This window comes from Anser anser (assembly GCF_964211835.1).
Source record: "Anser anser genome assembly, chromosome: 3".
NCBI classification, from domain to species: domain Eukaryota; kingdom Metazoa; phylum Chordata; class Aves; order Anseriformes; family Anatidae; genus Anser; species Anser anser.
The window spans coordinates 2,849,329-2,863,148 of NC_139722.1; the positions used below are offsets into that span (position 1 = coordinate 2,849,329).

Consider the following 13,820-nt stretch of genomic DNA (forward strand, 5'->3'; position numbering starts at 1 on the left):
AGCCAGAAGCTTAAACTAGGAGAAAGCAGATATTTGTAACAGCAGACGACTGACAGTGAAAACTATGGATCTGCCATCTCTTCAGGACAATAGTTAGTATTCTTCTACCACGTATTTTTCATCATGAGATGTGGGTAGTCAGAAGTGTAGCTTTACACACCAATGTGCTTCTATCAGTGACTTTCACCAAAAAGATTTTTTCTAATTTAGTTTTGAACTTTCTTAAAGTTTGCATCTTTTAAAGTCAGCTTTCAATTTTCTGTGTAAAAAAGGACGCCAGAACTGGATACAATACCCCAGAATGAACATAACCAATGACACAAATGCCAAATTAAATCCCTGGGCACAGTTGTTTATGCATACTTGTTTCTGTAGATGTGGCCCTCATTCTTTGTTCCTAGATGAAGAATTTGGGATTTAACTGTGTTAAAATGATCTCATCTGTGCTGCTTGAGTTCCCCGGGATTGTCAGCGCTTGCTGTAGCTGACTTCCATATGATCTTCCAATTTTACAACACTAATTTTGTGCTTATTTCTAAGGCTCAGGTAAAGCTCAATCACACTGCGCTTCATAACGATTGCTGCTGAAGTCATCTTACTTCACTCATCGTTTCCTGTATGGATACCATGTAGCACTTTTGCTTGTTTGTTTGTTTGCTTTTGTTAATTAAAACGCTTATATGGTACTAAATCAACCACAAAACATTAACTGTATTATACCTACAAATTTTCCTTTAGCAGCTGAACTCATAATACCATCAAAGAAAGACGTTGGGTTTGTTTGACCTATTTTCTACAAAAACATGTTGATTGGCACTAATTATATTCCTTACCATTTGAATGCTGCTCCTTTTTTTGTTGTTTGTTTTTGTTTTTAACCAAGTACAAATTGGCACTGTGTTGTGTGCGTTGTCTTGTCCCTTTTGAAGTGCTGCAGGAAACTGGTTCTCATTCTCTCTTTTATAATATTCAGTACTAAACAGCCACTGATTGTGTGCAAAGCACTTTTTTTTTCTTTTTTTTTCTTTTTTTTTCTAAAAGTTGACAAATTAAACAACTTTGGGTTTATCAGCTAGTTCTGCATGCTGAGGATGCCTAGCGGCAAACTTCAAGGCTCAGTTTTTGCAAGTTTTGCCTGCAGAAAGCATCCCAGATGTTTTTTTTTTTAATAGAAAAAAAAACAGTATTTTCCCAAATTTTATTTCTCAGGAATGTCAGAACAGTTGTCCTAGAAAATCTGGGAAATTAATTGCCTCCAGCAAATAAAAATCAATGAAACAGGCAAAGTGCCGTGAAGCTGAAAACGTCAGAGGAAAAAATCTGAACAAGGAAGTGTTAGAAAATTATGGTGAGGGCTTGTGGCATCCCTCCTCCTTCTCCACACACAAAACGTGCACTTTTAATATCATCTCCCTCGTTTTGCTTTCTGTAATATTTTTTATTTTTATCTCAATCAGCTAATTATATCTCGGATGATTATTTTTTCATCCAGCACTTCTTGCCGTTATACGTACGTGGTTGCTATTTTATGTGCCAACAATCATCGGAAATAAATTTCCCCATTATCCCGTGACAGATTATTAGAGGAAAAGCCTTCGGTGCGAGCTGGGGATTTAACGGGGCCGGAGGAAAACCCGATTTGTTTCATTGCCCTCTAGTGGCCCCGCAGCACGGCTGCAGCGGGATGAAACGAGGGGCTTGTTTGGCTCTTTGTGTGCAACACCAAACATCACGTTTCGTCTCACTCCGGTCTGCTGAAGTTATTTGTCCGCGTTCGTGTAAGCTGAATTATCCCGCTGCTGTTTGTAAGTGATGACAAGAAGGGATCGATTCTGTGCTTTTAATATTTCGCTGTGGAAGAGGAAGATGCACGTTGAACTGTATCGGTATTATTTATCAAGGGAATTTGGGAGGAGCGCTGATATATGTTGACCCACAGTTATATACAGTCTATACAGCCTACAAGAGTAGGCATCTTTTTTTAGGCATCTGCTGCCGGTGCGGCGTGTAGTCGTGAATTCATCACACAGCCCAGCTGAAGGAGGGCCTGGCAGACATTTCATCCCGTGTACTTGAGAATGACCCTTCATCTCCGAGTGGAAACCCTCCTCGGGACCCGCAGGGGCTGATCTTTGTGCCCGCGCGGGTTCACGAGCGTTCGTGGCTTTTGTGTCGTGAACTTCATGGGCGTCTTCAGCCGCACTGACAGCCATGGAAATCGAGGGTGCTCAGCCCCGTCCTGAGCGAGCTCTTCACGGTTGTCACGCTCAGTGCTTGACACTGGGCAGAGACCGCAGAAATCAATGGGAGCTAATACTCATTTGGCAAATAGAAAAAAAAAAAAAAGGTGGCCTTTTTCTTCCCCCCCAACCCTTAATTTCATTGCCAGATAATGTTTGAACAAATATATTGGTACGGTGCATTAGGCATGGGGAATTAGATATTTACAAGACGCACCGAGGGCAGGAGGAAAGGGGAATAATGCTTGTGTTGGGAAAAGATTAATATATTAAGAATGACCTTTCGTGAATGTGGCGGGTTAACCGTGGCTGGCTGGAGGCAACGATGTTCATTTTGAACAGTAAGATCAGAGGAAATCAAGCGCTGCTCCAGAGTCTGTTAGTATTTTTTTACCTTGAGTTGAAATGCGACGTGCTTCTGAATTATGGCTTGTTAGCCTTAAAAAATGGAGTGACTTTTTGCCGTAAAATGCCCGTGCAGTATATATTGATTTTATACAGTGTCATATTTCTGCGCTGCCGTTGGAAGGAGAGAGGAAGCGAAAAAGCTTCGCAGGGCATTTTTGAAATGACAGCACAGTTCTGGCTCGGCTAGTTGCTTTAGGTCAGGCATTAATTTAGCATCGCGAGAAAATCACAGCTTTCATTAGAGAGCGGAGCACGGGCGACTCGAGCACCTGCGCGAAGGAGATGAAAGCACATTTCTTTGTACCGCCGTGCTTGCGGATGCGCCTTGAGAGAGCAAAAAATAAAAAAAAAAATAAAAAATTGCAGCTTTGCACTTCAAAAATGACTCACTCCCTCTGGTGGGAACATTTAATTCTGAGCGTGTGATGCTGCTGTCCCTCCTCCTCCTCCTCCTCTTGCATCCACCCCCCTCGCCACGTCGCATTCATCTTGCTTCGCGTGACATCTGCTCCGTGTGCTGCAGAGCAGCGCTCCGGTTTCTATGGTAGCTGCTGTAGCCAGAGGACCCGTGGACCGGGTGGGGAGAGGAGGAAGAAAAAGCCCCAAATGTCCGGGTTTGGGTGCCCGGTGGCCATTTCCCCCGGTCAGCCACCTGGGGTGCGTTTGGAGGGGGTGCCCCAAGGGCAGGGGGCTCCCCTGGATGGCTGCTGCTGGGGTATCAGGGGCCAAGGGCATTTGCTTTCTCCTCCAGCGCCGTGGCTGAAGGACAATAGTCAAGTGGAGGGTGTGAAGAACGGCAGATTGCGGGTTTGGTTGAACTTCGCTCCCTGCTTCCTTTTGTCTTGCCGAGGTCTCCAATTTGGCAGCAAACGGTCCTCGGCTTCTGCCTTTCAGATGGTGAAAATGCAGATGCCAGACCTAAGATATTGTAATTAAGTGTCTATTTATAACATAGTTTGTCATTAGAATTACCATGTCATTTTATGAACAAGAGGGGATAATGCCAGTTCACAATCTACACCTGTAGCTCTTTTTTATTTTATTTATTTTATTTTATTTTATTATTTTATTTTATTTTATTTTATTTTATTTTATTTTATTTTATTTTATTTTATTTTATTTTATTTTATTTTATTTTATTTTATTTTATTTTATTTTATTTTATTTTATTTCATTTCATTTCATTTCATTTCATTTCATTTCATTTTATTTTATTTTATTTTATTTTATTTTATTTTATTTTATTTTATTTTATTTTATATTTTCAGCACAGTTCTTCTTTGATTTGTTCTAGCTCTGAATTCATTAATAGGCCTGAATTAACATCCTGCTATATCGTCTGCAGCTTCTTCGCCCCTCACTCCCCGCCAGGTATAAGCACCGGGGCCGTGGGCGGGCTCACTTCAGCTACAGTGAGTCGAATAAAGTAAACCCCACTCCTTCTTTTTTTAATTATTTGTGTAATGGAATCAGAATATGGGCTTTGTTCCTCAGACGGAAAACCCGTGCGGATTTTCAGTCGGGTTGCGGCATCATGGCTCACGTGCCACCACTTAACACAGGGCATCACTGCTCTTAAACCTCCAAAGTTTGGGATCAGCGTTACTGTGTTACAAAAGATTATGAAGATATATTTATCTTTCACAAAGATCCCTTTGCTTGGATCCATTGCAAAGATATATTTATTTTAGAACAGTTCGTGCATAGGAGACTAAGCCTGCATGAGCCGGGATTGTCTAGTCAAATTAACATGAACTTGGAAAACGTGAGAGGAAAGGTTGTCAGAGATTAATATCACTCCTGGTTCCCGTATCTGGCATAATAAAGGGCATCCATCAAGCTCCAGTGCGGTGTGTGAGCTGGGCTCCCAGCGTGGGCTGGGGTTGGGCTTTGACATGCCTTCAGCGAGGCAGCCACCAGCTTGGTGGAGCGACGCTGGTGTTGGATGTACTTTAGAGAACTGTGAATAGTCTTTTTATAGCAGAGTACAAGTCCCTTTCATGTCCCTGCTTCTTTCATTCCTTTTCTTTGAAAAATCTTTTCTTATTTTTTTTTTCTTCCGTTTTCTTTAATGTTTGGAATTTCAGGAAGATAAGGGCAAGCGTTTTGTCTTGTGTGAACAACATTTTGCATCTTCAGGCACGCCTGCTGCACTTTATATGGCTGTATTATCCAGCTGGGTTGGTACCTTGCATCTTTTCCATTTCCTTGGTTATTCCCATTCAATCCTATATAATCTTTCCCTGAGTCTCTATCAGCGTGCCTAATCTCAGCTCCCCCTCAGTCTGTTTTAAGTAGCTGTCAATGGCACGATACGTTCCCTACAACTCAGTTGTTGCCCGTTGTGTGGGGGTCTAGGGTGCTGTTCTGAAATAAAATAACATATTTTATGGCCAAAAAAAAAAAAGGGAGATGGAAATTTGCATCAAAAGAAGAGGAAAACCTTTCGCCACGCTCCGTAGGATCTCTGGTTGTCTGCCCCATTTTAAAATGCTGCTTGGACACCTGACCCACCCGTACACTTCTGTTTCCATCTATTGTGAGTGGAGCCTCTTCCAGTGGAAATCCCATCCTAGTCTTCCATCTTTAAGGACATTTCAATTCTATTTATTATCAATTAGTCCTCGTCATAAACAACTTTTTTTTTTTTCCTTCGTGTCTAAGAGCAGACATCAGTGGTAAGCTTCGTATCTTCTTGTCCTAACCAAGTGTGTGAAATCCCTTGAGTTGTCCAGAGGTCACATCGGGCAGCTAAATCCCACACTGGCCTTCTAAAGGCAGCTGTGGAAAAGAAGGTTGGATCTCTCTAGGAGGTGGTAGAGCTCATGTTCTCAACTTCCAGTTGCTATTTTGGCTACCACTTCAATATATATAGTTCTTACTATTGCTACTAAAAAAAAGGCATACTGAAAGGCTCTTTTTTATCAATGCTGCAGTCCTTGACAACTTGGCTGTAGGTGAAATGTAGTTAGATTTATATTTTTGTACATTTCTTTTGTACCAGTTGGTTGTTTTCTTGTCTCGGGATCGGTCAGTTTATGCCTTGTGTGTCTATGTATTGATCAATGTTTAAAGATAATATTGTAAATGGGATTAGCATGTAACAATGATATATTAATTGGTGTAATTCATCATTCTGCGGAAGCCTTCATTAATTTAATTTGTTTAATTAAAATAACCATTAAAATGCTGGTGCTGGATTTACTGGCACAAAACCACCGCTGGCTCCCTTTTTGTTAATGGGACGTAATATTACACAAGGTCTCAACAACTTCAACATTTTGCTAATTGAGTCAGCAGTTCAATTTGAAATTAGTGTTGCTGGGAAGGAAAAACAAATCAAATATAGAACCTAGTTAGCATTTAAAACTTAAAGCAGGGGGTTCCCTTATTTTCTTTTTACTGAATGTGAGCAGGAGGTCAGGTTGTTCTGTGAACATTAAAAAATGTCATCACCCGACCTGCTGTATGTATGACAATGCGTCATGTTTATTCTGACAGAAAGAAGCAAACAAAACCCAATGAAAAGGTAATGAGGTAGAGCACCGAGGGGCTGGGAAATGTTACCCTCCGAAGGCTCTGAAGTGTTTATTAATGCTGATGGTTCAATATGAAAATACAAACTGCAATAAAATGTCATTGTATTTTTTTTCCATTTCAACTTGTACTTTTGGAATTTGCCCACGATTGAAAGGACAAAAATGAAATAATTCCATATGCCAGCATAAAAGCGCTGAATACACTGATGCTGGTAAGTAGGTCTTATTTCCATTGTGGTTTTGAAACGCTGTGCACAAGGTGGAGAAAGTCTGGTTTTATCCCTTTGGTGCAGCTGCCTTTATTGTCAACACTATAGCACTAACCTTGCAGGCTTTGCTTCTGCGTGACTGCTCTGGTTTTGCTTTTTCCTGCAATCTTCCCTCTTCAGTCTGAGCTTGTTCTGCCTCAGAGTGAAACACCCAAAGCCTTTTTTCTGTACATAAATACAGCAAGTGCCTTTGCTTGGGGTCCTGAGCCTCCCTGAATGACCTCGGCCAGTTCGTAAAACTTGAACAAAAGTTCTGATGGCTTGGTAATCCTGTGGTGGATGCTGGTTATCTAAATTTGGTTATCTAAACCTAGCACCTGGTGCAGGATGAGATGCTTCAGGGTATCTGGGACTTTTGTATGGGGCTGCTAGATAAACCAAGGGACCTGCAGGAGTCCGACACCCTTCGAATCATCACCCGGAGAGCAAAAGAGAGTGTCTGTGTTAGGCAACTGAATCCGAGCTTTGGTTACTGGTAGACATCTCTCTTGTGGGTTTGTCCAGAACAGGACCACAGAGTGAGCTACAATTAACCTGTTTGCTTGGGCTCTTTTATTCTGTATTTCAGGTGCATGCCAACGCTGTGCTGGTAGTGACACGCTGACCATGGCCATGGCCCGGGTCCAAGCACTGCCCTATGACTGTGCACACTCTTCAGGTGTTAGCGTGGTCCTGGCACGCTTTCAGCCCTGCCCCACTCTGACTCTCCAAAGCAATGCCCATGACAGATCTGAAGGTGAAGGGCTGTTCTCAAGAGGCAGTTTCAGCGTGGCCAGAGCGTTGGGAGTAGGGGAGTCTGGTTGCTTGGATGTGAGCCCAGCTGCACTGCTTGGCCTGAGGACTGCATAATGAATAATGAATGATTCAGCACACTTTATTTTCCAGTATGAATGAAGCCATTCCACATCAAGAATTGCTTCTGTGAATGAGAAAGGCTTCTACTGTTGCCTTTGATCACAGTGAATTCAAGGAATACTCTTCTTTGTAGTCGTTTTAAATACTGCACTTAGGTGGATGCTGTTCTGCTTGTTGAGAAAACGGATGGAAATATTTAAAAAGAACCTGTGCCATAGCCTTCTCTGGTGATTGGAGATTTTCAGATGCTCCAGGCACTGAGAAGAACCTGGGAGCACTACTGGGTGACACTGAGAGGCACCAGGAGGGTGCAGGGTGGTGGGCCTGGGACTTACAGGCCATGCTATTTTCTATAACACTAATGCACAAAGCACTAGTTCAGACCCCTCTGCAGGATGCTGTATGACTCTGATTACTCATCTTTATGGCATATTAATTGGTACAGGTGTAGAAAAGTCTTACCGGGGTGATTGGGGAACATGGAAGTATTGTATGAGAGAAAGCTGAAAGAGCGTGATTTGTTATCTAGCAAACAAGCAGAGTCAAAAAAGATTTGTTTTTCTAGAAATAAATCTGTGGAGTAAATTTCAGGAGAGCAAGAAAGTTATTTAAGGTAAAGAACAATGTTAGCACAAATCCAAGTGGGTATAAATTGGCCATCTTTACATTTAGGCTGGAAATTAGATGTTTTCTAATCATTAGAGTAAGTGGGTACTGAAACAGCTGCCGAAACAGAATAGAGGAGTAAGAAATTCAAGTGTTTATGCAACAGTGCTTGCAAAGTTCATGAAAGGATGTATGTGAGTTTCCAATGGCAGGAAGCCGAACTTGGTAACACAGGAGGAGGTCTTTCAGACCTGTGGCCATGTAAGTGCAAAGTGCTACAATTTTATGAGCTAATGTAACCTCATTTTTTCCTTGTTTTGAAAGAGCTGGGACTGCATTAAGCCATTATTCTCCATCCCGTGCCTTGTCTTTATGAATTTATAGATTAATTGGGAGAACCATTACTTTGTTCATCAATATTCAATTTTCTGGACCATATAGTACACTTGTTTTGTGTGTCCTACTATTTACAGCAGTTTGTGTAATGTTGCGAGCTGCAAAGCCTGGTGTAATGAAAAGACTTGATGTACAGCAAAAAATAAGCAAGTCCTATGGCCAGAGAGTACTCTAATGATGGCTGGAAAGCTAGGTTTCCCAGGATCGTGTGTCAGTCAAATTTCAAATGAGTGGTTGTCACACTCCTCATAAAATACTTAACATTGTCTAAAGTTACCCGTGCAAAACTCTTAGTCTGGGCGCCAAACTCCCATCATCTTAATGACAACCATACACAGAGAAAGCTTAACGCATCTCTTTCTAATCACAATGTAAGATGGCTTTTGCTCTTTGCTAAACATAACTGACAAATCTATCACTGTTGCATATACACGCATATAATTATTTCTTACATGTTTACCGTTCCCATGTGTCAGTTCATAAAGGTGGGTCTGATAAAAGATGAGGTAGAGACCCCTAAAGCTGAGAGGGACTTCTCATGCACGTAAGTTCATTTAGATCTTGGGTAATTGATATGTGAACTTGGCCAATAAAAAAGAAGTTAATGAGTGTGAAAATGCTCTTCCAAATTAAGCTTGCTCACATAAACCTAAAGTCCTGGCTTTAACGTTTAGGTGTTTTGGTTGTCAGGCAGAAGTGATGTTTTGTCCTGATGAGCCAACTTGTTCACCAGCACACAATACAGAATTTAGAATTTATTTACACCAGTTGCTTTTACATTGAATACAGATCTCACATAAGTAAAATACTGAAGTAGACCTGTTCACAGATTTTTAACGTGTGGAACAAAAAGGGCTACATGCATGGAATCAACTGTGCAAGTACTCTGTGACTGGACATAATCAGTATTTTAGGTCTTTAGAACAGATCCTCATTGCCACTTTCAGGCCTCCTTTTGCTAGATCTCAACACTTGAAATAAGAACTAGATATTGCTGATCCATGGTGTTTTCTGCAGGACCAGAGGTTTCCTGTGAGTAACCATGTTTAATTCAGATGATCAGTGTGTACGAAAACACTACTGAATACTGCAGAGTGTCCCTGATGTGGAGAACTGATTTGCAGTGTGGCTTGATTTTTTTAAAAACTGCTAGGTTAATTATTGCTTTGATTATGGAACCAGAATTGCCATCTGTCACAAGCTCTGTGGGATGACCAAGCTTATTTTGGCTTAGTGTTTTCCTACATATAATGTTTATTATTCCCAAAATAATATAATGTGGGACAGATACTATCATCCTGGGGCAATTTGTCATGTGATGGCTTTACTCATATCATCATATTGTACTGTGATACAATTACATTTCCATGTGACACTGTTAGGCTGTGAGCTACACGATATTGCATGGTACACAACTTAGAGTTGTGACACAGCTATGGAAAAGTGCATCTGACTGACATATCTCATCCGTTCGATTAAGGTCACGTCCACCTAACGAGTGTCTAGCGCTTAGCCAGTAGCTTTCCTGAAAGTCGAGAGCACTTGGGCAAATAAGATGTTACCTTCGGATTAGAGTATCTTCATTTTGTCAAGGATCCTTCTCAGATCTGTCACAAACTGCCCCCCTTCTCCCCTGCACTGGGAAGCTGTAGGATCAAGTCTTCTGGCGCTGACTGCTGTTGCTGTATTACAAGGAAAAAGGCATAAACACATCCAGTTTTGTTTGAAGCTCTGCAGATAAAAGTGAATATTTAACTATCACCTTGAACTGAAAATACTTCCAGGTGAGAAAACACAAATCTGTGGAAATACCACTAAATAAACAGGCAGATGTATTATCCCCTAGCTCAAGCTTCTTAGTGGAGCTTCAGCTCTGATTCTGGGAAAACACACTGCTGTAACCAGCCTCATCGTGAGGGCTGCAGCTTGCAGGCAAAGTTTCAAGCTCTGTGCCATATAAAGTTGGGGAAAAACTCACATTCTGGGCCAAAGCTAGATTAAAGGATCATTTTACACACTGGCAAGTTAATATAGTGACACCACCAAAGCCTCTTGCAAGTATTTCCCCTGAAAAAAATGGGTAGAGGAAAACTGTGGAATGTGTCACTTTTCCTATTAGTTGCTAAAAAGATACCTCCATGTCTTCACATGCTATTCCGCCCTGTCACTTACTCTCTGCTTCTTCAGGCTTTTCCTTGCATTCTTTGATCTAGGAACAATAAAGGATATTTGAACCCAAGATGTGTGCGAGGAATAAGTTCAGAATTAGTGGATTATTTCCAATGTTTCGTATTAAGCTAATCACCCAGAAAGGAGAGGGCCAGGGTGTTACCTCCTTTTTCACTTTCTTGAAATGATTCTGATGGAAATTCGTATGACCATTTCTAATCACATGAAAAAGAAGAAAAGAAAAGAAGAAAAATTAATTGCCAGCAGCCTGGCTTTCATGATGAGCTGTACTGACAAAATGCAATGTCTGTCTATAGGCAGTGAATACAGTGCGTGTGATTTCAGACTCCAGGAGATGAGAATGTAAAATCTGTAGCAGATCTCTTGTCACCACCTCTCCTGGCCGACCAGAAAAAAACTCCCTTGCTTTTTTGTTTTTTCCACAATTTTGCTGTGGAACCTGAGTTACTGAGTTTTTCAATTAAGTTCCCATCAAAGCCACAAACAGGAAAATCAATACAGTTCATCTAACATTTCTAAAGTTGCTCGAGTACTGCTTGAAAGGAACACGTTAGCAATGTTTTTCCCCGTCTTGTTTTGTTAATAATTCTTTAAAAAACTGATATTTTTAGTGTCTTACCTCCAAAGCACGAAACAAACTCAGAAGCTTGTTTTCCTCTCCTTCAGACACTGAACATGACTTCGTAGAAGCCTCTTGTTTATTACTGTGGGTGGGCGGTTTTGTGCCAGCCATATTGTCAGTACAATACCAGTAAAAATGAGTTCTCCCTTGGGCAGCAGTGCTAGGACATGTCACACGTCCTCGAGCACGTGGCTCCGCTCTGAAGGACACCCTGCAGCCATGCCTGAGGCAGCGCTTGCAAGAGCCGGCGGAGGGCAGAGCTCTTTTTGAGGCTGAGCCTCAAAGGATGCGCCAGAGATGCTTGAGGAGATTGGTAATTTCGGAAGAGATGGCAGGATTGGGCCCCTGAAGCATTTCAGACGATTTTGCTGACAGTCTTTGCGAGTGGGTGCAAAAGCAGCGGCAAATTGTGAACCTAGCTGCCGTGTCAGCATCATTTTAATTAAATACATATTGCTTTAGTTAGCTCTATGGATAGCATCAGTTGTATTATTTCTTTAAATGAAGGGCTGGCATGCAAATGGAGTGCATTTAAGTGTAGAGAGCAAAGGACGGTATTAGAGCAGGAGAAAACATCTAAATGAAATGCAGAGAAAAGAATTGAGTCTCAGAGATATTACTGCTTATGGCAAACTTGGTTGAAGTGTGCATTCACCCATTATCTTAACTCCTCATGTGCACACAAATCGCATTCCCTGCTAATTCGGAGCTTGCATACTGTTAGCACAGTCACCGGGGTGTTTGGGCAGCATTATTAAAACAGCATTAGTATGCAGCAAGGTGCTCCTCGCCCTGCTAAATCACTTTGTAAAGTGGGCCTACAAGCTCTGCCTCTCTTTGTTATGACAGCATTACTCCTCGCGCTTCTGATGCAAGACTAATAAGACTTAAAAGTAGAGAGTTAAATTAGGTAGTCAGGAAATGAACGCTGGGTTAGAGACTGAACTGGGCTGATAGAGAAGAGCGGGCTGGTGGGAAAGGCAGGGGAAGAGTGAACACAGAGAGGGGGAGACCCAGGGGAGCAGGGCTGTGTGCACAGGACACGAGAGTCCTGAGCAGGAAGGGAATTGAAGCTTCTTCAGTACCATTAACATAATAATAATTTATGTATATATATGTATTTGCAAGACAAGATGATCCAGTGAAATGATGCATGTGAAAAGGGAGAGGGTGAGGAATAAGGAGGACAAAATACACAAAGGAATTAGAGAGAGAAATGGCTGGGAAATGAGAATATTCCTGCTCGAAGGAAAGAACATTCAAGTCATTTTTCTTTCCTAAAGACTTTTAGTTCAAGAATGCTTTTAACCAAACAGAACGCCGTATTCCTGGTCCTATATGGTATTTTTTAACACTTGCCAAATGGTGTCTGCTAGCTTGTAACAGATGTAAAAGATTATTTCCCAAATCTGCAAGAATTGTCACTTTACACTTGCAAAGTGAAGACGTCTTGACTGGAAATACAGGAAGAATGAATTATGCATGGAAAGTGCTTCATGCCTATTTTTAATGGTGCATAGGCATAGTCTGAAATTTTATTTGTTTCCTTGGCGTACGCTTCAGAGGAGTGTGAGTAAGGAAAGAATGAGAAGGTGAGCAAGGGAATCTGTTGGAAAACATGAGCCGAGATTTCCTGATTACAGAGATGCCAGTCCGGCACTGCAGAGCAATGCTGCTCTGGGAGGATCTAAAATTAGTCTGTACAAAGCGTCAGTAACTTCATGGTACCTTTGTCGCCATCACTAATCAAATGGCATTGCAGCTGCAGGGCAATGGCAGCATTAACAGTAGGCTCCCTAAATCCAGGCTGGTTATAAGGTTTATTTATTCATCAGCCCAGCAGAAGCAATCCTGACTGGAGCAGGATTCCCCTTGCAGCGTGGAAGAGGAACGCACGCTTCTTCCCATTGTTTTCAAAGTCACAATTTGGGACATCAAGTGAAAGAAGTTACAACCTCCCCACTGTGCTGGCTTGTCGCGGGTGATAGATGGCCTGCTCTCCCTGTCAAAGGTCTTGCACATCCATTGTTTACATCTGGTTGTAAAGGACAGGGAGACTGAACAGCTTGCACATCAGAAAGTTTGTGTTGGGGGGTAGATTAATGAGATGAAGGCACGCTTGCTACAGCTATTTGGATCCTTAGAGGAGTCTGAATGAAATATTTCCAAACGGAGGACGTGTTCAGGTGGTAGCTTGAGTACATCATAATGTGGATAAGCAGGAATGATAACAGAGGTAAAGTTGTAACTCATTTTTCATTCTAGATTGAATTTTGACTCCCTCAGTTAAGCAAAACAGATTTCTTTCCAACATCCGACATGAGAAATGGGCCCACGTGAACCTAATGAGGTCCAACAAGTCCAAGTGCAAGGTGCTGCAGCTGGGTCAGAGCAATCCCAGACATGAGCACAGGCTGGGAGAAGAACTCATAGAGGCCCCAAGGACAAGCAGAGGCTGGAGCCCCTCTGCTCTGGAGCCAGGCTGAGGGAGCTGGGGGTGTTGGGCCTGGGGAGGAGAAGGCTCCGGGGAGACCTCCCAGCGGCCTGCCCGGGCCTGAGGGGCTGCAGGAGGGCTGGGGAGGGACTCTGTGTCAGGGGTAGGGACAGGACAAGGGGGCGGCTTTAAACTCAGAGTGGGGAGCTTTAGATCCGACATGAGGAAGAAATCCTTCCCTCAGAGGCCCAGGCCCAGGCT

At 42.3% G+C, this 13,820-nt stretch overlaps 1 protein-coding gene across 4 annotated transcripts in view; it reads left to right on the forward strand.

Moving 5' to 3' along the window:
- The window catches only part of MSRA (methionine sulfoxide reductase A), a 275,276-nt gene that overhangs the window by 194,421 nt on the left and 67,035 nt on the right, over positions 1-13,820 (forward strand). The window contains exon 7 of one of the 4 annotated variants that reach the window (XM_083831270.1): positions 6,343-6,399. The exons of the other annotated variants lie outside the window; for them this stretch is intronic. Coding sequence (XP_083687396.1) covers positions 6,343-6,399 — 57 coding nt within the window. The remainder of the gene's footprint in view (positions 1-6,342; positions 6,400-13,820) is intronic. 4 annotated transcript variants of the gene reach the window in all.